Genomic DNA, 23,047 nt, shown 5'->3' on the forward strand with positions numbered 1-23,047 from the left:
TCTGTGTTTGAATTTATTGGTTCATTACAAGCCTAATGAATTTAAATGTGCTTGCAGAGAACTTTCTCTTCTTGTGTGTGATCTTTGTGTTATTGGTCACATTATGATATCATTGTTTTGGGATCCCAGGGCTTAAAGTTTTACATTAAGGTAAACTTCTGACTTATTTGCTTAAAAAGTGAATCCCCATTTGATAACTGTATTGGTTTAAGACAAATAGGAAATAACACTTGACAAAGTACAGTGAGGGGACAAGGGGAGACTCAATAAATACATGTATATAAAAATAGAGAGCTATTATCTTTGGGACTTTTGTTTTTATTTCTAAAGGAAAAGTGAAAGAGTGGTGAAGGATTTAATCCAAAAGCAAAAATAAAAGTGTGTTCCGGGACAGCCCTCTGGTAATAAAGCTGTGATCTCCGGATCTTCACACAGATGACTCCCTCCTCAGACCCGCCCACATTTTTGTATGTTTGCGCTGCTGGTGACATCACGCCTTTAAATATTCCCGTTGCTTCTTCCCAGCGTCCACTCTTCCTCACCAGCCTCCTCATCCTCCTCACCGCTCCAGCAGCTCCACAGCCTGGTGGCTCAGCGATGCTCGTGTAGCTCGGCTCGCTTTAAGTGACACGGCGGCGTCGTACCAACAATAGTCTCCGGCAGACCCTCCGCTGCCTCCCAGTCTGCTCCCGGTTCCTCCTGCGGGGAGAAAAAAAAAAGCGCCTTCTGGGCTCCAGTGCGGGGAAAAAACAGGGGTGGTGGAGAGGACTGAAGCTAAGTCGGGCGTGGTAGCGAGAGAAAAAAACTCATCTTTGTGAGAAAAACTTCAAAGTCACAATGTCGCTGTCGGTGCCGCAGAACGGAGTAAAGGCGGATAACGAGCCCGTTATCGAGCTGTTTGTGAAGGTAAGACTATAAGCACATGTGTTGGAAGTTTGTCATTTTCAGGACACTTTGCTAAATCAGTTCTCTGTGATGATAAACGCTTTATTTCTCTCCAACGACCGCTGCTCTTTATGCGAAATTTAACATTTTTAGTTTAGCTAAGAGCGCGCGAGCTAGCTAAATGTTTGTGTTTCTACGTTTTCTACTCGCTAGAAGAAGGTTTCTCGTCGCATTTAGTGTAATTTTAAGCTTTTACATCCAAAACCCTCTCTGCCATTGTGGCCATGTGGAGCCTGCAGTGTCACAGGCAGGGCGGACTGCAGCTTCTCCCCCACCGTGAGGGAAACACAAGCCTGCCATGCTGGAAACTGGGCGCTAATTCGTTAACAAAAGCTCAGGATTTGTGGTCCATAAGAGCCAGTTGAACAATGTAGCATCTGCTGCAGTTGCATTTTCATGAATGCAAGTTGATTCATGAAATAGATAGTGTCCCAAAGTGATGGATTGCGTTCTCTCTATTCAGCCATTAATGGATACTGGAACAAACCGCTCATATGAATGTAAATTTGATGTTTGGGTCACCTTCCCATCATCTGGGCGGCCATCAAGGGACATAATACTTTGATTCTTTAATTGTGAAAGACCACTTTGCTCGTTTACTTTATGTATATAATTAGAGGGTTTGTATAGCTGCTGATTGTCACAAGTGGTGATCCTGACAATGCCATCAAACTGGTACTATTGTTTCCTAGTGATGGACTTGGCAGCTTGGTGGATGATCTTCTTATGTTTTTACTAAAGCATCTTTGCCTTCCCGCAAACTGTAATCCTGCGTCACCGCCTCAGTAGTGACCATGGTGACGATGGAGGCTAGCGAATGGCTGTTTTCTTTCTTCAGCCTGTTGCTTTCCAGGGCGGGAAAATGGCATTGGAAAGAAAAGGCGGAGATCCACGCTGGGGCAGGGGGGACTGGGGTAGTGGGAGGAGGCTACGGGGTCCTGAATTGAGAGGTTGTGGGTGGTGGTGCATGATGGGTGGCACTGGTCAGAACAGCAAACACTTAAGGGTGGTGGTGGAAAGTTGCAGCTCTGAAAAACATATATAAATACTGCATTTGAGAGTATCATTAGTTTAAGTGAGACTAGCAAAAAAAAAAAAGTCTCCTTTGCAGATCTAGCTAATTTAAGATTAATTATATCAGGTTTTCAGATTCTGAAGAAATACAAAAAAAACCTTTGTTCCACTTATATTGTTCCCATTGGTTCTTTTAAAGAGAAGCCTTTGTAGGAGGCACTGGTGAGGCTCAGCAACAGGCCCCTCAGTGTATAGGCACAGCAGATGGAAACAAACTAGCCAGCACCATTTCTATAACTACCTTTCACTGCCTACAGGAGAGGTTACATCATCCCAAGGCCTGGAAGGTTTACACTTGTGGCCAGCTCTTCCCTCTCAACCCCTCCCTTCTCTGGACTGTGCAGCCAGAAGTTTCTTTCATTGTGTGTTTTCTCGACATGTCCATGCAGAGGTGTGATAACCTTTCTTTCTGTTGCCCTCACATGACTCTGTTACGTACCAGCAGCGGACATGTCCACATCTATAATTAATGCCGTTCTTCACTGTGCTGCATTAAACACAGTCATGGGAGACAATGGCAGGCATGCAGGTTGCCATAGGCACATTGCTGTGAGCTGGGCCTCTGGGAACAGCTGATAACAAACTGTGTGCGCTCTCCACACACAGTGGTGTCAGATCTGTTAGGGTACTGCCACATATCAGAGCTGACTAATTATACCCCCAGAGCACGAGTTGCCACAGTCTCTGTCTGAAGATCGAGCTGAGACAGCACAGTTTACCCATTAAAAATAGCTAACTGTCCCAAGTTAGAGATGCTTTAATGATGATCTTGCAGTCGTTCTACTAGAAGTGTTTATAGCAACAGTTGTCACATTGTCATAGGAACACGCAACATTATGCCCATTGCAGAAGGCGTGGAAGTGAAGATCGTAATTGTCTATGTTTATTGCTCTTAGTTTCATATGAACATCATATAATGACTTTGTAAGAGGGAGGATTGACCCTTGACCTCATTACAGCACAGCAGATAAGATATCATTTTGCTCCTGAGTAGGAGTCAGTGCCAGTGTGTAAGGAGGGTGACTTCCTAACATCCACCCATGTCTGTTTCACTCGGTACTTCCACTCATAGGTGGGCTAAACTGGGAATATGAAACCCCAAATCTGACATATGGATGTGTTGTGGTAGTCAGTAAATGCATTACCCTCACATGATGGATAAAAAGAAGTGCAGCTCTGTATAATTACATTGCTGTTCTGACTGCAGACTGGTTGTCTTGTGTTGCTCTTCCAGGATGGTAAAGAGGATGGGTTGTTGTTTTATGTGCATCATTCTCCTCATTAAATCAGTATAATTTGGTATGTTTTCGTTCAGTTTTTCACAGCCTTACAAATTTTCCTGTATTAATTTGCATGCAAGTGAGTCATTTTCCACCAGCGTATGACCTGACTGTATGAAGTGTACAGAATATAGATGAGTTGAGAGAAACAGACTGGCTTTATCTTTACTTGTGTATGCTGCCGTTGGCTGAGACTGTGCCAGGGTCACACGTCTGTTTGCAAAGCCTTCTGCTACTTCCAGGCCTCAATACTCTTGCCAGCAGTGACAGCAGAGCCAGAAACCATGTTTAAGAAGTGCTTTTAAGTCTGGATGGCATGAGAGCCCATCTGTGTTTGTGTATGTCCTTCAAGACAGTCCCATGGGAACCATGGAGATGGCAGCCTGCAACAGGCCAGTGGGTGCTCACAACAATGCAGCACTTTTAAGGGGTTGATGAGGCCGAAGCACTGTCAGCATTTTCTAGAAGGAATTACTGCCTAACTCAGCTCAATGCCCCCTCAGATTTAAGTTTATTACTCTGCTATATGTGTCACACACGAAATTCTTAAGCTTTGATTATATTATCTCCATTGCGAATGCACACATAGATAGCTGCAAACACCACGGATGTATATGTGTTTTAAATTATTCTTCTTTATAGTTCCAACTCTGCTTGGAGGATTCGTTCTCATACCTACAGCAGACCTGAATCTACCTACAACACTGGCCTTGGAGGACTTACAAGTTATATTGTGCTGCAACATGTGACAATCAGACCTATGCCATGTGATGTGCCATTTTTAAAGACACACAATGACCTTTTTCAGCTGTAACTTTGCTACAGTTAATGGTGCGTGCAATTACATGCAAGGCCAAGTGTAGCTTGTATGGATTTTAACAGTGCACAGTTCCATCAGAGGAACAATAACAATACCAAACCTTTAACCTTTAAATTTCAAGTATGGTTTTCTTATTATTTGCATGTTTCTTTTCAGCTAAAAATAAACAATTCCTCTCTCCCCTGGGTGGTGTTTTAGGCAACTGAGTGAGCTGTTTTTTATAGGAAAATCAATAGAGCGCTTTATTTTTCCCAAGTATAGTGCAGTGCTGCAGTCAGCATCATGAGTTAGGGGACAAAGATTAATGGCTTGTTTCCGCTGTAGAGAGTTGTGCTTATGCTGTGTACTGTTGTTTCTGCACTGTGAATTTGCATTTGCAGCACCTGGCCTCTAACTGCTTCTGCTTGACTGACTCATTGGCCACTGGCCTAATCGATTTGGCATTGTGTGATTACTCCAATCTGAGGACAGGCTTGGTGATCACTCCTTGCATTTTAATGGGACAGATGTTAATTTATGTTCATGTCAGTAGAATATAATGTGGACTGTTGCAACACCTACTGCCACAATCGTTGTTGTGCCTGAATAAACGGCGCAGATATAAAATCATGTTGTGCTTTTATATCCACAGTAAAAATGGAACGCGGCGTGTTAGGAGGAGGAAGCGCTTGTCTCATTTGTGCTGCCCAGCCAGGAAGCTGATGGCTAATGAGACATTTTTTCCTGTGAACTCAAGGACAGGATGCAAGGCCAGCCTAGGGCAACATAGAGTGCAGACTTTGAGGACTGGATCCTATCAGAAAGTCAGTGAGTTCAAGGACTGATGTGTTTTACTTGTTAAGTAATAGGGCTCTACAACTTACTGCAGTAATCATAACCTGCCAGATCAGGATACAGAGGGAAAACAAACCTCTAACTCTACTTCTGTGATGTCATCTTAACTGTCAGATGAGGTATGTGACCCTTTATATGTGAATAATCTGCCTCACTCGCTACACATGTAACTCAATCATGTGTCAACATGATCCAGTCTGCTTGTGTTTCACATGCAGAGTTCTTCATATTAGAGGCTGCTGAAGGGTATGTAACCCAAAGTGAAGTGCCTGAACACGGAGGATAGGATGACGAGAGGCTTCTTTCTTGGCTCATCATCTCTCCATTAAGGTGCATCAAGTGTCCAAGTTAGCCATCTATCATTTATTTGTCTTTTTATGAAGGCCTTCGGAGACCTTCACTTGTCAATATTAAGATCTCAATCACAGTTTAATCAGCCTAAAAGTTGATGAAAATCAAATGTATGTTGATTTTTTTTTAACAGTAATAACAACTGCACAATAATACTTAAGTGATATTTGTGCAATTTTCATTCATTATTTTGGTATTGGGTTGATATTTTACTTGATATGTCACTTTTATATGTGGAAACAGTGCGTAAGTATACAGTCTACACTCATGCAAATTTATTGTACATGGGCTGTTCCAGTGTTTTGCATATTTGATTTTTATGACATGCAAATCAAGGCAGCCTGTCACTAGACTGGTACTGAAAGGCAAGTCATTGGCAGGCCAAAGTGGATGCTCTGTCTGGCCAGAATTACTGATGAAGTCAGTGTTTGTGTGGCCATGGTGCAGGCTTTTGCTGCCATGCATATCTGGCATGTATGGTAAGGGCATGGTGACACTGTGTTGGTGCCAAAGGGTGGTTGACAGCTGTCTAGATGAGACATTTGTTCAGAAGGAATTGCTACAGAGTTCAGGGTTTAATTGAGTTATTATCAGTTTGTATGGTTACATTTGCTCTTAAACATGTTTATGATACTTTTAGATACACAGCTGGCCAGTTTTCATGCTATTTCCATGGAAAAGGTGAGGAAACGGGCAGAAACAAGACAGACGTTTGGATTGTGTGCGCGGATGAGCAAGTGTGAATGCATGAGTCTGCCCTGGGGTCTATGAATCTGTAAGTGGGTAGGGAGGTGGAGTTGGGACCATCTTTAGTATGCAGCTTGTTTGTGTTGGAGACATCTGAGAGCGGGGATGGTTGTTGGTTAATGCTAGTCTCCCACATGGCATGTCTGTTTTTCCCTCATTCTGGATCAGCATTACTCATCACCAACCCTCATCCTGTGCCTTGGGAAAGCAGAACTGGCTGTTTGTCTTATCTATTTTGCACTGAGCCTAAATACAGTGGTTATCACATTATTGACATAGCTTACATCATTGTCTAGCATGCTTATGCAGTAAGCCTCTTTCAGATGTCAGCCTCCAACTTTCCACAGAGTCTGATGCGTCTTAGATAGCAGTCCTGTGCTCCAGCACAGTAGGCCTCTGTCTGCCTGGAAGTCTGAAGGTTTCCACTGAGTGACGTCAGCCTGAGTCAGAGCCACACCAAGGATGTGATGGCGTTTCCATGTTCCAGCAGAATCTGACTCCTATGTACACTCATCTTTCAGACGGTGGTCATCACCCACCCAGCCCTACCCAAGTCATTAAAACACATGGCCAAACCTCTCAATGCTTTTTTTGTCCAAAATATGTAGTAGCATTAAGTACTGAAAGGTGGCCTTAGATTCCTGGTTAAGTTTTAAGATTTATTTATTGTTTGATCACACTTTTTTTTTTAAATTAAGTCATAATGTTTCCACTTTCAGACTTAAGATGCTTAAGCAAACTCCTCAAAAGGCTGCTTGTGTTTAGAGCATTAATATTTGAGAAATTTTACACATTGACATCATCAAAAAATTTCATAGAAACACGATTGTATTCATCAAAATTGGGAGAAAAAAAGTACTTTGCTATTGGGACTGAAAAAGTTATTCAATTGTGACTACAGTTGAACATTTTAAAAGCCAGGGCTGCGATTCAAAACAGTTGTGTATCATCTGCTGATTATTTTCACAATTTATCGGTAATTCACTTCATCTATAAAATGTCCCAGAATGTTCAAGATAAGTGCCATTAAAATAGCATTTTGTCCCACAAACAGTCCAAAGATATTTAATTTAATAACTGCATAAGCAGTTTACCAAACATTGTTCTTGATAACCCTTTAAAAAGACTGCAGTGTCTACTTGCAACCCTTTATCACAGATGTCAGTAGTCTCTTCATTACTAGCTATAGCCTGCAGTCATGTAAGATTTTTTTCAGTTTTGTATGTATTTTTAAGGATATAAAAAGGAAAACGATCTGATATTTCATGTTGATGAGAATAGTGGACAGAAGACTTCAAATTTGTATATCAAACACTGTTTTCTTCCTTTATAGTACAACATGCATCTCATGAACTCTTCAGATTTCTTAAGTGACCAACTGATCCCAGCCACTGCAGAAGTCAGAGGCCTGTAATAGATGGGGGTTTTGTTTAAAATTACTTAAAAGTTGACATTGTTTTCTGCTATTGTCCCACCTTTATACTGTCTTCTACTATGATGGCTCATCCTTACCCTGGCTGTTTTTCCTGAAGGGTGAAATCTGCAATACTTGCTTTCTAAACCTTAAAACATTGCTGACAGCCTTGAGAAACTCTTGTATTTTTCTATATCAGTGTGTAATTCAAACTGGGCTCTCAACCTCTGTCTTGGCAAGAATTTGCCCTTGAGCAAGTCAGTGTATATATAAGCCAATAACTAACAAGAAATTGCAGCACAGAATTTCCAAACTATGTTAAAGGTAATTTAGAAACAGTGCCATAATTACATACCATAGTTTGCTCAGCAAAGAACACTGACAAGTTTATTGTTTAACTGTAAGTGTCCCAGAGAGTGTGTCTTGGTCAAAATACTTTATAAACAAATCAAAGGGATCTGTATCTGTATGTGGAGCAGCCTGATATCTGAGTGGACGCCACATAGATGCAAACGCCATCAGCAATGTGTCCCTAGTTAAGTTACCAACCAGCCTGAGCATAACAGCATCTTGCTCCCCTGCTCTCCATCCCCATATTTCCTGTTTCTATTCTTTGTCACTACATAATGTAAGGTATGTATTTTTATATTAAAGTGATCAGCAGATATATTTTAGATACCAGTGTTGGCATCGGCTTAAAAAAACAGTGTCGGCTGGCTACAGTGCAGTGCTGCTTCTCTGTTGCTGACCCTGACCCCTCCTTTCAAACAGGACATTTGACAACGCGTATGGCTCATGACTGTAAAGTATCACCCAACCTGGCTTTATTCTGCAAGTCAACCAAGACCACCGTAAGTTGACATACCAGGTCAAAAAATAGCTTTTGGGTCCAGCTCCCCAGTCAAGACACACTTTCAACCCCATCCCAGCCTGTGTACTTGTCCAGCAAACGGAGAGAGGCGTTACCATGGCTGCCCACTCTCAAACAGACATTCCTGCTGTGTGTCAGCGCAGGACGAAGAAAGCTGCAGCGCTCGTTACATTGTCAGTTCCTTATTCGGTCAAGTGTGGCTTGAACTTGCTGAGCAGCCCAACCAATTTAGAATATGAAGTGTACAGGGGAGGGGAAGGCATGGGCCGCCATGTAACTAAAATTAGGCAGTGAGGAGAGACTGGGAGGTCCGTACTCAGCATGAACAGGATCCATTGTCCCTTGACGGCTGACTATTGTAACTGTGATATCACATCGCCAGTCTAGAAAAAGAATGTGTGTCTTAGATAATGATGAGAGAGCTCTTCGCTCAGTGAGAGCAGGGGAGTGCTCATGTTGAACGGCTCGTTTTATGTGCTTGCCTGTAAAATGTTATAGGACTGGACTTGAGAAGAAGCTGCCGTTTGTGCCTCTTAAATGAGCGCATCCCTTGAAGTGCGTACGTGGCCATATAATGTTTAAAAGATAATTAGCTAAGGCCTAAAAACATGCTCATTACTGCTGAGATTTTGTGGTTGTTGCATCAGCAGCCATAGGAGGAAAGTCATAGAGGAAGTGATAAGAGGATGACCTCACTGTGTTAAAGAGATGAGATGGTGTGTTTGACTGCCTCCCCTGGCTCACTGAGTCTTATTGTACACTAGATGGGCCACACTGTCCTGGACACTAACTCCTAGATCACATCTGATATGGAACATGACTCACACCCTCCATTGGGCAGCTGTGTGTGTTTGGCAATAAATAAACAAGGATCTGTTCAATCAGCATCCATTAAGCCTAAATAAAGCTTGAGAGTCTGTTAGCAGCAGTCAGCTGTTGCTGCTTCAGTGCCCCAGACGTTATTATAGCCGACTCACATCAGGGGGAAATCTCTGACAAACATGGTGCAACTGTCTGCTGAATGTGACTCACTTTTAACACTGAAGGCGAAACGGCAGACAGGCTACACACTGGGCAGTGCAAAGTGTTGCTATGCTTCTTGCATTTGGAAATGACTCGTTTAACTTGGAAAATCTGCATCGCCTTTTGAGGACCTGTTCCAAAATAATTTCGCCCTCCACTTGTGTGTTTTATTGGGCTGTTTTTTTTCTCCTTGCAACCAGATGACGTGTCTAAAACTCTACAAACAAAAACTGCTTTGTGTTGTTGCTTTATAGAAGGTTCTCCAGAAGCCCTTTTCTGAATGTCACAGTATAATTGTGGCATTCTGGAAAGTGTTAGCTGGGTGAAAGAGAAACATGTTTAGAGGGGTGTCCTAAACCTCTCGTTTTGGATCATAGGTTTCATTGAAAAATCTAGCTGCTTTTAAGAATATTTTTATGGATTCAATGGGGACATTCTCTCAAAAAATGTAAATAATGCGGCTTCTACTTCGAAATGTCATTAATTTCAGCTTTAGCTGATCATCTCATTTTAGTCTGTACAGTGAAAATTAGGCAGCTGTTCTTTCAGTGCACAACGGAAATGCAGCTCCACCATCATCACTTAAACTAAACAAAGCACCCTCTTCGGTGGGAGTAACAGGACATTTCTGGAATAGTTTCTCCCTCCTCTCTAAATGCCCAACCCCGCCATGACTCCACAGAGGGGCCCAGGAAAAGGGGAGAAGGATAAAGAGGGAGAAGGAGGAGGTGGAGGAGGAGGAAGAAACAAGCCGTGTGCCAAAGAGCTCCCTGCTTCTAAAGCTTGCTATCTTTCTCCTCTTCGAACATAAAGCACCTATCACTGCTTGTTCTCCTTCATGACGGTTTGCACTTCATACGATCCTTAATTTCCTTTCCATTTCCAGTAATACCTCTGCCTCTCTTGCCGTCTCTCTTTGTGCAGCAGAGATCTCTGCTGTCAGTGTCTTGGCAGAGGACTGCAGTCTGCTGTGCTGCCGACTCCAGAGGGTAGGAGCCCTGCCATGACTCTGAAACAGACTGAGAGAGGAAGAGAAGTGTGTGAAATGTCTTTCTCAGCTGCTGTGGCCTTCTTCTTGGTCACTTGAGACACAGATGAACTTGGCCTAATAGCGGCACGCTGTGTGGAAGTACAGTAAACGTCTTTTGGTTTACAAATGACATTCCATTATGTGCTTTGCATTTTTATCACTACCAAAAGAGAGCTCACTTCAGACAGTTCACCTGTGAATCGGTAATCCCCTCCGCTCTGCATGCTCTGCTTTCCATGTCATATGCTCCGGCCATTGCCATGGGAACAGTTGCTGTGCTGCTTTGCCACTCTTGATCCACAACTGAATGGTTCTCTGTAGGTGTAGCGCTGTGGGGAAAATGGAGTAATCACCCCATTGATGTCTTTCTAATCCCCTAAGGATCGGCTAATGCTGGTCCAGTCTAGGGTTGGCCATGAACCATGATACCGCCAAGACTTCAGGGCCAAAGCTTTACTCTGGAATTGAATTATGTATTGTGAAAAAGGACTTTCATTTGCTGAACAATGGCAGTGATCTAATCCAAGCTTTTCAGATATTGAATTCAGAAGGGGAGAGGGAGAGGACAGTTGCAGTACAATGGGAGCCAGCAGGCAGATCAAACAGAGCCATCCCACTAGGCGTCACACAGAGGACAACAGCAGACAGCCTGTCCACACCAGCAAGGAAGGAGCTGCTGGACTAGCTGAACTCTTTAAACAAAGTTTTCTACTGAGGACAGATCAGAACCTGAATCTCTGACATTAAAGAAAATGCTGAAGTTAAAACAGATATGAATAACAATTTTTTCAGTGCTGTTTGCAAATCTGCCAGCAATGTTAACAGTATTTGTGCAAAAACATTGTTGATTTGTGTGTCTATTGCATGACTCATATAGAGACACTCTTTAGTGGCCACAAAGATTGAAAAGCCAGACTATTGCAAGGGCAAGAAGTGCAGTGAATGGGGAGTGAGCAGTGACTGACAACACAAGAGGCAGAAAAAAAAGAAATGACATTTAACCGTTTCACAGAGGCTCTGCTACAGTAATACCCTGAATGAAGATTGCATTCCAGAGCACCAGTACTTGAATGACCTCCATGCTTGTCCTTGTGAAGAGAATGGCATACCTCTACAGGCTTGGTATCCACAGAGTTACAGAGCCCCTCAGTCTGCACCAAATCTATGACGAGTGTTTTAATATATGTCTTATGGCTTAAGTGTTTAAGACCAAGTGAAATTGCAATTTCTGTGAATGCACCATGATTTTAAAAGAGCAGATGAGAACAATATCTGATTAGTTTCACAGTCACGGCTCTCAGTTTGGCCACAATGAAGTTAGATAGTTGGCTTGGAGAGGACACAAGTGTGCACCAGTCAGCATAGCAGATTTCATTAAGATACCTGGCAAAGCTCAGTTAATAAAGGGAAATGCTTATTCTGCCGTCTGACATGGAATCAAGATGATTTTTGTCCCTACATGGTTATGAATTGAGTGGAGCAAAGGATAATGTAGAGAATTAAAGGGGAGCACAGAACAAAGAGATGGATAGCTGCTGGGTAGAGAGGAGATATCTCTGACAATTTGCAGCACCCTCTAATAGTATGTCTGATTTCTGCTGAGGAGACAAAATAACTGCTACTGTTCTTCTTTCTCTCATCATTTGTATTTCTGATTATCTTTATAAAGCAAAGTGATTTTGATTTAAATCTTGTTTTCTCAAAGCTTGTTGGTCTGTTGCTCCAAGCTGAGCGTTTGCCATTAATTTGGAAGGCACACGCCACTTCCATTGATCTCCTTCCCACTGCTGCTCAGTCTTGTGTTTGTGCACTCTAGCAAAAGAGGAAACAAGGGGCCATCTGAGTCTTAATCACTGCATAAGTTTCCTGTTACTCATAGGCAGTGGTCTGCAGACTAATGGAGGGGAAACGAGCTGAAGCCTTTAAGACAAGGGGGTCGGTTCTCCACTCTTTTCCTCCTACTTAAGTATTTTCGAGGGCAGCCTGAAAGAGTCATTGTCTGAAATAGACCCTATTCTGGGTGAGTGCAGTAAAACACCCTGAGCCAGAAAGGTTGTGCAACAGAGATGTAATCTCTATCAAGATATAAAATCTTTTTTCCAGGTTGAGCCTAATCAATAAGTGTTATCAGTGATAGAAACCAGCTGCAGATATATTAAGATATGTGTCTGCTACATTGTGTTTTATGCTTGCAGTAATTAAATCTGAGATGTTTCCATCCATCTTTTGTGTCGTCAGTGTTCAGGAATGATCCCTCTAACATACTGCAGATATGTAATCTGCTTCTCTTCTAACTCACTGTCTTTTTGTTCATTAAAGGCGGGAAGTGATGGCGAGAGCATCGGGAACTGCCCCTTCTCTCAGAGGCTCTTCATGATACTTTGGCTGAAGGGAGTTGTCTTCAACGTCACCACAGTGGACCTGAAGAGGTGAGTCTTGCTCCCAAGCTTCTCTTTCCTCATCATCCTTATCTTCCCTTCTGTTGTTTGTCCTATTTTCACTGGCTTTTCAACCAACATAAAGAAATCATCACTTTTTCCCTCCTTTGATAGCCTCTCTCAACTTTTCTGGGCGTTTCCACACAGACTTCATCTTCTCTGTAATGCTTTGATCCTGCCCCACCTTTAACACGCTCACTGCTTCCCCACTGCTTATTTGGTTTTCCCATGACCCCTTCCCAGACTGGAGAAAATGAGAGAAAAATAAACATTCAGACTCTGGAGAGACTATTTTAAGGTTCCCGAGTCGGCTCACTTCCTGCCTAAATTTTGGTGGGCAACATGTTATTTTTTTTTTACCACGAGATCAGAAAACAGTGATCCTCTGCAATTTTATTTTTCTTCCCAGCTGCAGCTGGGAAGAAACGTATTTTCACATGTGGATTCCAGCAGCAGAAGCTCTTTACCCCAAACCCAATATGTTTCTGCCTGTATGATTCATCTAAATGTACTCTCAATGTTTTTCCACTTGCTAAGCCAGGCAAGTGCATTATTATTTTCAGCCTCGTCCAATGGTCAGATGTACTTCTGGTTTCCACAGGCCCTCCTCATCCTGTGTTTCTGACTCAGAGATTGAAGGTTATTGACATTTTGTTCTTATGGCAACAGGTTCATCACTGGGCGTCTCCTCCTTTGGGACATGGAGACCACAGCTTGCTGAATACACAACAGAGATGTACTTGATAGATGCCTGGCCTTTTTTTTTTTTTTTGTATTTTTATACAGCTCAGAGGAGGGAAGCAGTGGCAGCATTTGACTAGTCGTTTGGTTTTCATGAGTTCCTGCACATTCTCAATGAATGCATAACTTTGGGTATTTTTGCATATATTTTCCCTTGCCTTGCAGAGGCAGTAAAAAGCCACGGATGATGTCCACTGCCATTTGGCTGTGTCTTCATACCACTTGTTCTACAAACAACCCTATGTTTAGCAAAAGGACTTACTTGCAGCTTTTTTTTTTCAAATTTCTTTTTAGAGACAGCTGATTTTAGCTTTGTTCATTCCATGCTATATAGCATGTATGTTATCTTGGGTCAACATAATATGACTGTATTGCGAAAGGCGGCATGTGTTTGCCATATTTATGACTCTTTATTACACTATTTAAATGGAGGAACAGTACATGTTGTTAAACCTGTAGAAGGACATGAATGTCACTGCTGTAAAGCAACATTTTTTTTTATGTTTTCTGAGACTACATCTTGTCTTGGGTCAAGGCTGCCATGTTAATATTTGTTGCTGTGACTCCCAGCACAGTTACTTCTCAGTGATATCACTCAGTGACGGATCACTTCCCCTTTGCATGCCAAAGAGTTGAAGTCATTTCCCCTTTTATTGTGCCCTTAAATGGCTTGTCCCAAAACACTGCCCTCTGTGGATAGAAGTTGTTGCCAGTTACATTAATATTAACCATTAAATATTGTTCACAATGTCTCCTGATGTACACCCAGCTATGCACTGTTGAGTCACTGTTGTGTGCTGTTGTTTTTATCCTGATGGGATTAAGAGTCTGGTCTCTGTGGATTTCACAAGTCAGTTGTGTTCACACTACTCATTCAACACATGCTCATTTCTGTTTATGTGTGTCAGTGTCATCTGCCTGCCAGAGACATCTGGTACAAAATGTGCTGGTTTGAAGGCTGCAGAGAGAGGACGACACAAGCACACTCATGGAGACAGACAAGCAAACACACACACACAGAGACACACAGAGACACACACACCTACACACACACACACACACACACACACACACACACACACACACACACACACACACACACACACACACACACACACACACACACACACACACACACAGTTAAAGACACAGTAGCTCTAGCTGGAAAAGGAAAATGGCTGGATGGCTCGCAAAAGTTTTTTAAAGTGTGTGTTTTAACAGAGTACGTTCAAATACTCGAACTAGACAAATGTAAATGTATTCACGTGTTTAATAGGACCAGTCATGAAGCATGTTTTTCATTTACAGCACTTTTGTTACTTACTTAAATGTGGGGAGTAAAAGCTACATTTACTTGCTAGTTACATATTACTACATTGCTTGTTTCTTCAGTCTGACGTTTGTCCACTCCGTCTCCCAGGAAGCCTGCCGACCTCCAGAACCTGGCCCCTGGCACACACCCGCCTTTCATCACTTTCAATGGTGAGGTCAAAACTGATGTCAACAAGATCGAGGAGTTTCTTGAGGATATCCTCTGCCCACCCAAGTGAGTGGATTCTCATTACTGCCACATCTGTACACCATACATGGTGCATGACTGTCATAAGCTCAGCTTTTAAATGTGTTGTGATATATAATAAGGGGCAGAGGGGCTTTGGTGCTTTTAAATTTAGACAAATGTTTTACTTAAGCTTGGCAATATTCTGTGTTTTTCTTCTTGTCACTAAATCTCATGAAAACACCAAAACCATGTTTCAGTCTGTTTCACAGATTTATACAGAGTTGGACAAAGATACAGATTTTATATGGACAATTAATTTTGGAGGAGACATGGATGAGTACACACTATACTCTGGATTTGGATATGAATATATGGCTGCAGAAACAAAGCTATCAGGACTAAATGGTGCATTTGTCAGGATTATTTTCAGAAGCAGCCCAAGACTTGTTGGTCCTTATAATGTATATTTATGGTTGTAGGATGATGCATGTGCAAATGGCTCACATTGCACATGTTTGTTATTACTGGACAATCAAGGAATACAGAGGAATAAAGGGCAACCTTAGTGAGATTGTTTCTTTTAGCTATGGTCTGTTTTTAATGGTGTCGACACTGAGAAAAATACAGAATATCATTAGACTGATACTTTCGCCGCATTTCATGCACATATGTGTGTTTACTTGTATGTGTTGTGTGTAGATACATCAAGCTTGGTGCAAGACATCCTGAGTCAAACACAGCTGGTATGGACATCTTTGCCAAGTTTTCTGCTTATATCAAGAACTCCAAACCAGATGCAAATGAGGGTAAGTTACCTGTCTCTATCTTGAGCACCACACATGCACTCAGGCTGATGGTAGCTGCATTAAGCGGAGATCCAGAAACCTTCCCATTGTGTAGGGAGTACTCTCTGGTTGCTAGGTGATGTTGGTAGCCCTGCCCTGATTGGTGGATTATGGCCTGACTCAGGAACACAGAGCTTTTGTTCTGCTGCCGCCTCCTGTCCCTTTGCTCCCCATCTCACCTGGAGCTTTCCTGAAAATCACACAGCGGTTATCCTGAGAATGAACTAGTGCTCACAATCTCATCCTCCACGTTTCCATTTTTATATCACCCAGACCCGGTAAAAGAAAGGCCAAATCAGAAATGGAACCAATAAGATTATTGGAGCGATATGAAAAATATGTAAATTTTTTTTTTTTTTTTTTTTTTAAAAGAGGTTAACAAATAGAATTGCTTCCCTGGAAGGATGTTTATAGTATTTAAAAAAAAAGAAAAAAAGAATTTTATGTCATGTTTTAGTTGGCTGCCTTCCGCCTTTGGAAAATATTGAACCATGGTAAGCTGGATGTGAAAGCCAAGGCTATGTCAACAGACATGAGACCGAATCTCATGGGTCAATGATAAGTGCTCTGCAAAGCAACAGGTTAAGTCTCCCACTTTACTACTGAATCTAGTTAGTGTTCACATTCATATCATATTTTCTAACAATGGAATGAATAGTTAATGAATAATCTCTAAACAGATTAATGGATGATGGGTGAAGACAGAATATCACCTGTTCAGTCAAATGCATTCCTTTGAAACGTGTGGTATGTAGGAAGCTTTTCAGCAGCAAGCCATTATTTTACACCATTATTATAATAAATTATGTTAGAATGCACAGGCGATCAAGATGTGATGTTTAAAATGTGCACATTGTGGATATCTTGTCATGAAATGCTGCCCCCATGTGGCTGATCAGCATATGGGTGAGGTTCCAGTAAAATGCCTCAAGAAGCAAAAAGTTGATTACTTTCTAATACATTAGCCTTAAACTAGTTTTAGTGCTTTTGTAATATCTTTTGCACATTTGCAGCTCTGGAGCGCGGGCTGCTGAAGACACTGCAGAAGCTGGATGAGTACCTTCGCTCACCACTGCCTGATGAGATCGACCACAACAGCATAGAAGATGTCAAAGTCTCCACCCGCAAATTCTTGGACGGAGAGGAAATGACCTTGGCTGACTGCAACCTTCTGCCCAAGCTGCACATAGTCAAGGTGAGAATGTTCGTGTTTTAAGAATCACTGAATCATGCTGGTCGTGTTAAACATCTAGGTACAGTGTAACACACTAACAGGAGTTTTCACCTAATTAGCCTAATTAGACATATTCTCAAGACTGCATGGGAGCGTACAGACTGTACTGGACAGAAATCTCATCTCCTGTTAGACTGGAATTACAGCTATTCACACTATTCATGGTTTACCGCTCTTATTGTTGGTGTTCATGTTTCTTAAATTTTAATAAACTCAACCACTGCTCCCATGTTCTACATTTTCTGTCATTTCAAGGACATTTATGCAACTCTGTGGAGCTGCAACTACTCATTGTTTCCATTTTTAATTATTTGCCAGGTATTTTATATTTAAGTGGCTACTATAATGTCAGAAAATTGTGTATATGCTGGAAAGCAGAAAAACAATAGCTTTTTCATCTTGGGCTTTTGCTGACATTTTACAGACCAAACAGCCTTCCATTATTCAAGACAATGAAAATAGTCATTAGTTGCAGCCCTATCAAAATGTCTTGTTTTGTCAGACTAATAAACCAAAATCTAAAAAAAAAATCACCACAAGGAAAACATAATTGATTTTAGCAATCAATCAATCGACTATCAAAGGTGTTTGCAGATTAGTTACGCATCAGTGAACTAATCACTCAGTTGACTTGTTTAACTGTTCTATGGTCATAATGCCTTGTGTCACAGTACAGAATACTTTTTATTGTACTGTAAGTACACAGCTTACATTGCCCTGACAATAATAGTAGACTATTAAACAAGACAAAGAAAAGCAGCAATCCCTCATTATTATGAAGGTGGAAGTGGAGAACATTAGAATGGCCACATTATAAATTTATTTCCTTTTGATTGATTAAATGATTGACCACACACTTTGTTTAATTCTTTAAGAAGTTTAATTCTGAACAGATTGATGCTGTATTTGGGTAGTTCTGAGTTTTTCTAATATTGACTACATGTAATCTAGTTTCTTGTTGCTGTACTGAGTTTGTAACAGTTCACAGCTGAGTTGGTGAAGGTTGCATCGTATGATTTTTGAGCTCCAACTATTCCTCCAGGTGGTGGCAAAGAAGTACAGAGGTTTCGACATTCCGAAAGAGATGACGGCTATCTGGAAGTATCTGAACAACGCTTACACCCGCGAAGAGTTCACCAACACCTGCCCCAGTGACAAGGAGATCGAGATCGCCTACGCAGACGTAGCCAAGAGGCTGGTCAAATAAGCTCCTCTCCCTCCATCCCTCACTCCCATGACCCCCCCTCTATACACTCCCCTCCACAGCACCTGGACTGATGTGCTCATTCACGAGAAAGAAAAAAAAAAAAAACTCTGGACTTCTTTTCCTTCTCTCCTCATCTAGAGCCACACCCCAATGCATAAACTGTTCTTTGCCATTATTTTTTTCCCCTCCGGTTTTTATGAAGGTTTCTTTAGTTGAATCAGCCAAGGCCACCATCGTTCCACCCTTTACTATTAATCGCTTTTGTTTTTCATTTGCCGATGAATGTTGTGAGGCGCTGTGAGATGGTGATGGAAAGCAGTCAGACACGTGTATCAGTGCTTATCAATGTCGGGAGCCTCGTCAAACGCGCTCCCTGATAAGTGACCTTCAAGCTGCCTTTCTCTCTGCATGCAGGGGAAAGGTCACGAGCTGTTGTTATTTTTCTGTTGTCTGTTTAAAATTGAAATAGCTCTTTCTTGGATTGCTATAAAGTGAACACTGAGAAGCTTTTTTTTCTGTCTTTGAGCTTATTAAGAGATGTTGTAAACAGTGTTGAAGCTTCAGTGTTTTGTTTTTTTTTTTTTGGCTCAAGTATTTGATAGGTTTAAGTAGAAGCTGAAGGTAATCCAAACATGAGTGATCGACATATCAAGTGAGAGATGCTTTATTTTATTGTTGAGCCGCTTAAAATAAATCAAAATAATTGTAACTGCAGGTAAAGCTACCTGGTATTGATGCTCTGATTTCTTCATTGCCTCAAATGAGCAAAAGTCTTGTAGCTCAGCTCAGTAGAATTGTAGGAAATTTCCTGTACCGACTGCAGATGTAACAACTCAGGAAAAATCCAACCTGAGGTCCAAGAAACAGCCAACCATATGTAGCTTACAGACGCGTTCAAGGATGTGTAGATTGGCCTTTTGTTAATCACCACATTGCCATAAATATGTACATTTAAACAATGGCAGTGTGGTTTCTCTCATGAGGGAAAGTCTTTGCTGACTGTAGCCGTAGTTTGGATTGTACATCGTGGACCAAAAAGAGGGCACATTATTCTGGTTTCACTGTGGATTGGAAAGTCTGGCTATAAAGTCAAAAAAGAAACCACATACCCTTACTGTCTCTTACTCCATAACATGCATAGGGAAGGACACTAAAATGTGCAACAGGAGAAGCGACACTAAAGATATTTATGATAAAGGAATCAAGAGTAGCAATGAACCAATACCTGATCAAATTTCACCTTCTGTTCAGTTTGTAGATCGATCTCTAAGGTAGCGAATGTATATGCTATCATACAGTAGCTTCCAAAAAGTGCTTAAGTGTGGATAAAGCAAAACCTGTTTTGTTTTCTCCCATTTGCCATGTTTTTTTCAGACATTTCTTATGAAAAAAATCTGATACAAAGGAATTGTAAATATTTGTTTTTCATTGCTCAGATTTCAGTGTGTAAATTTAATGCATTTCATCTGAATTTTGAGGGAAAATGGGCCATTTCTTGCCTGCTTGGATTTGAATTCTAGGTAAACCATCTCCTCTTTGCCTTACTTGTTTTCTCTCTGCAGATGTTTTGCAGGAAGGTAGTTTTTATTTTAGAGATCATTTCATTACGAGGTGTGTGGCGTTGTACAAAGAAAATATCCAAGCTATGACATGGCTTTTTTTTTAACAATATTGACTGAACTGAAATAAACTTCATATTGGCACTCAGACTTGTGTTTTTTGTCTAATCTTTCATTGTTGTACATCTGTCTTGTGATTTACATTAAGAGATTAGGTTGCCTAACTTTTTAGATTACTGTTAATAGGCCAAAACAATGTCCCATACCAGATGAAACACAATAAACTGAAAAACATAACATCCAAGTTATTTTCAATCAACCTTTACTTCAACGCAGAGCTAGAGTTAGAGGCTTTGTTTAAAGTATAGCTGAGACAAACAGATGTAGGCAAATAAAAGAAAATTGAGGTAAAATTAGCATCAAAAACATTCAAAATGCATGGTAGAAAAGTGATAAGACTATTAGGATGAAATAAAGTAATTAAGATTCAACTAGACCAAAAATAGGTGGGAGAAAAATTTTAAAAACCTGAATCGCCTTAAAGATAAAAATGAGGGAACCTTTACATAGCGGGCACCATGAATTGATGGGACTCGGAAACACCCCCACAATTTAATCAATTGTTCCTTGTATCATTTCCGATGGAGAAGTCCCGGTAAGTCTGCAATGGTCAATTTGTAGTGGGATCGCAATCGTGATCGTCAGCAGGCAGCTGACGTAGTGTTCACTTGTCATAGTTACAGTGACACCGTGCTGCTATCTCGCAATGACACAGAAATTTTTAACAAACCCGTGGATCCAGACTATAAGCCGCATCATTGCCAAAATCTTATCAGTTGGTCCTTGTGTCATTTCTGACCTTCCCTGAAAATTTCATCCAAATCCGTTTGTCCGTTTTTGAGTAATGTGGCTAACAGACAGACAGACAGACAAACCAACGCCGGTTGTCACATAACTGCGCTGAGGCTCTGTTTCCTTACCGGAGTAATAATCCAATCATCTAAGTGTGTTCAGGAAAAGCCACATTAAAAAAAGTGGCAAACTTACATAAGGGTGTAAAAAAAGTGAGGGTCTTATAAATAAAATTGTATCTGCCACACCTTTAGGGCCACCCAGCCTCAGCATACAGCTCACAATGATGGTATTATAACTATCACCAGTGATAAATCTTAGTCCAGAGTGGTAAACATGCATGTGTACTATCTCATCATGTTCCCTCACTAAGTGTCTTTCGACAATCCAGAGAAAAATATGTTTATTCCGATGAAAAGCCTATTTTTTTGTCTTAATTTCTTCACCTCATCAATCCCAAATCCAAGATTTCTGTACTCACTAACTCTTTCAGTATTTGTACCATTCTTGGTAGAGATAAAAAAAAAATTATCATACCTAATATTTTTAGCTCTGGGGAAAATCATGACTTTAGTTCTGCGTGTACCAAGAACTAATTTATGGTTACTGAATGCAACTTGTGACTTGTAGCTTGTGATCAGTATATGAGTACAGAAGAGGTCACTCGCTTTAACTTCCATCAACATTCTGAACATTAAGTCAACCTTTTAGAGACTTTCAGTTAAAATCTCCATGATAATTCCACTAGCTGACAAAGTTCATGGTAGTAACTTTGGATTAACTTGTCTGCTGTTTTTTTTTTTTTTTTTAAGGACTATGTTGATTGGTACTGAAAGACCTGCAGGGTGGCACAACGCTGCAGTGGTTTGGACTGTTGCCTCAAAGCAAGAAAGCTGTAAGTTCAAACCTGCCGGGGCCTTGCAGTGTAGATTTGCATGTCCTCCCTGAACTTTTCTGGGTTTTCTCTGGGGGCTCCAGCCTCCTCCCACACTCTAAATACATACATGGTAGGTGAGTTTAAATGGGCCTTAGGTGTGAGTACGCATTGTTGACTGTCTCTTTGTGTTTGCCCTGTGATGGACTGGCAACCTGTTCAGGTGATGCCCTGCTTCTGGCCCAGGGTCAGCCGGGACAGGCTTCAACCCCACGTGACCTTCTGCAGGATCAAGCAGCTATAGCTAATCGGTAGATGGACAAAAAACCTGCAACAACACACTTTTGTTGTCATATGATCCTTAAGATTTCATTTTTACAAGTTGTGGCCCATCTTTCTCTGTCTGTTCACATGTTTTATTACACATTTGCTATTAATAACATTACCAATGCTTCTGTCTTTTCAAATGGTGTGCCACTACAGTGTAACAGTGAGCCAGTATGCACAATACCAGAACCCTGAAATACTGGCAGAAAAATTTAATTCAGCTATATTTCATCTTTTGATTCATATTTTCTTACTGCGACAAATGTCTTCCATGAACCTGCCCCCTTTAAATCAGGTATGTATCATTTAAGATAGTGGCCTGACTAATATTAAAAGTGTAAATTTTAACCGTGTTCACCTTTTAGAAGGAAAATCCAGTTTTAAATGACATGTACCAGTAGCACAAACTCAGTCTCCCACAAAGGGGCTCTGGGGCCTCCAGCTGCCCAGTAAAAATAATGAAGGTTAAATTAGTTTTTATTTCCCAATTAAAAGTGGTAATGAATGAAGGAAATGTCTCATATCATCCATGCTATGATCTATTTGGAGATCACGCATACAGAGATGCAGAAAAGTTTGGCAGCCCTCGAGCAAAAGCATGTTGGTTTACAGCTCTCTTTGTGCAAGGAATGTCTCATGTGGGTGTCCACCCACTGTGGGTTCCACCTCCCCCCGAAGACACCCTCTTACAGTAAGCTTGATGATGTTTTTCAGCCAAATTCCCTACTGTTCTGAGGCACAAACAAGTCTATTCTGCAGGGCTGATTGCAGCCAAAGTTTCGCAAGAAAAGGAGAACAAAAAAGGTGTGGGGGCGTACAGTTTTTGGATGCTCTCCAGATCATTAAAGTGTCATGTTTCAGCCTCAGACATTCTCTACTCCCTGCTTACTGTTGAGCACTGAGGCTCCACTTGTAACTCACAGAGAGGAAATCCACCCAGACGCAAACAGACAGACGTGTGTGTGTGTGTGTGTGTGTGTGTATGTGTTTGTGTGCGTGAGTGTGTCAATGTGAAGTAAGAATCAACACAACAGGGCTGGATATCATTCAGACCACACAATCATTACAAGCAGGGGGAGT

The 23,047-nt window shown here is 41.4% G+C and overlaps 1 protein-coding gene across 1 annotated transcript; it reads left to right on the plus strand.

The window, feature by feature from the left end:
* Nucleotides 1-522: 522 nt before the first annotated feature.
* Nucleotides 523-20,064, plus strand: clic4 (chloride intracellular channel 4). Its single transcript, XM_023285310.3, has 6 exons — nt 523-906; nt 12,709-12,818; nt 14,989-15,114; nt 15,769-15,875; nt 16,928-17,109; nt 18,191-20,064. The coding sequence occupies exons 1-6, from the start codon at nt 838-840 to the stop codon at nt 18,353-18,355; spliced, it is 759 nt and encodes a 252-aa protein (XP_023141078.1). The 5' UTR covers nt 523-837; the 3' UTR covers nt 18,356-20,064.
* The last annotated feature ends 2,983 nt before the right edge of the window (nt 20,065-23,047 follow it).

Source organism: Amphiprion ocellaris, chromosome 20, assembly GCF_022539595.1.
Source record: "Amphiprion ocellaris isolate individual 3 ecotype Okinawa chromosome 20, ASM2253959v1, whole genome shotgun sequence".
NCBI lineage: Eukaryota > Metazoa > Chordata > Actinopteri > Pomacentridae > Amphiprion > Amphiprion ocellaris.

What these genes read in the sequence shown, in the direction of transcription:
- clic4 (XM_023285310.3), top strand. Translation starts at nt 838, where the DNA reads ATGTCGCTGTCGGTGCCGCAGAACGGAGTAAAGGCGGATAACGAGCCC. An exon ending in TTATCGAGCTGTTTGTGAAG is followed by an intron (nt 907 to 12,708) that starts GTAAGACTATAA and finishes TGTTCATTAAAG; the next exon opens with GCGGGAAGTGATGGCGAGAG. An exon ending in CAAACCAGATGCAAATGAGG is followed by an intron (nt 15,876 to 16,927) that starts GTAAGTTACCTG and finishes GCACATTTGCAG; the next exon opens with CTCTGGAGCGCGGGCTGCTG.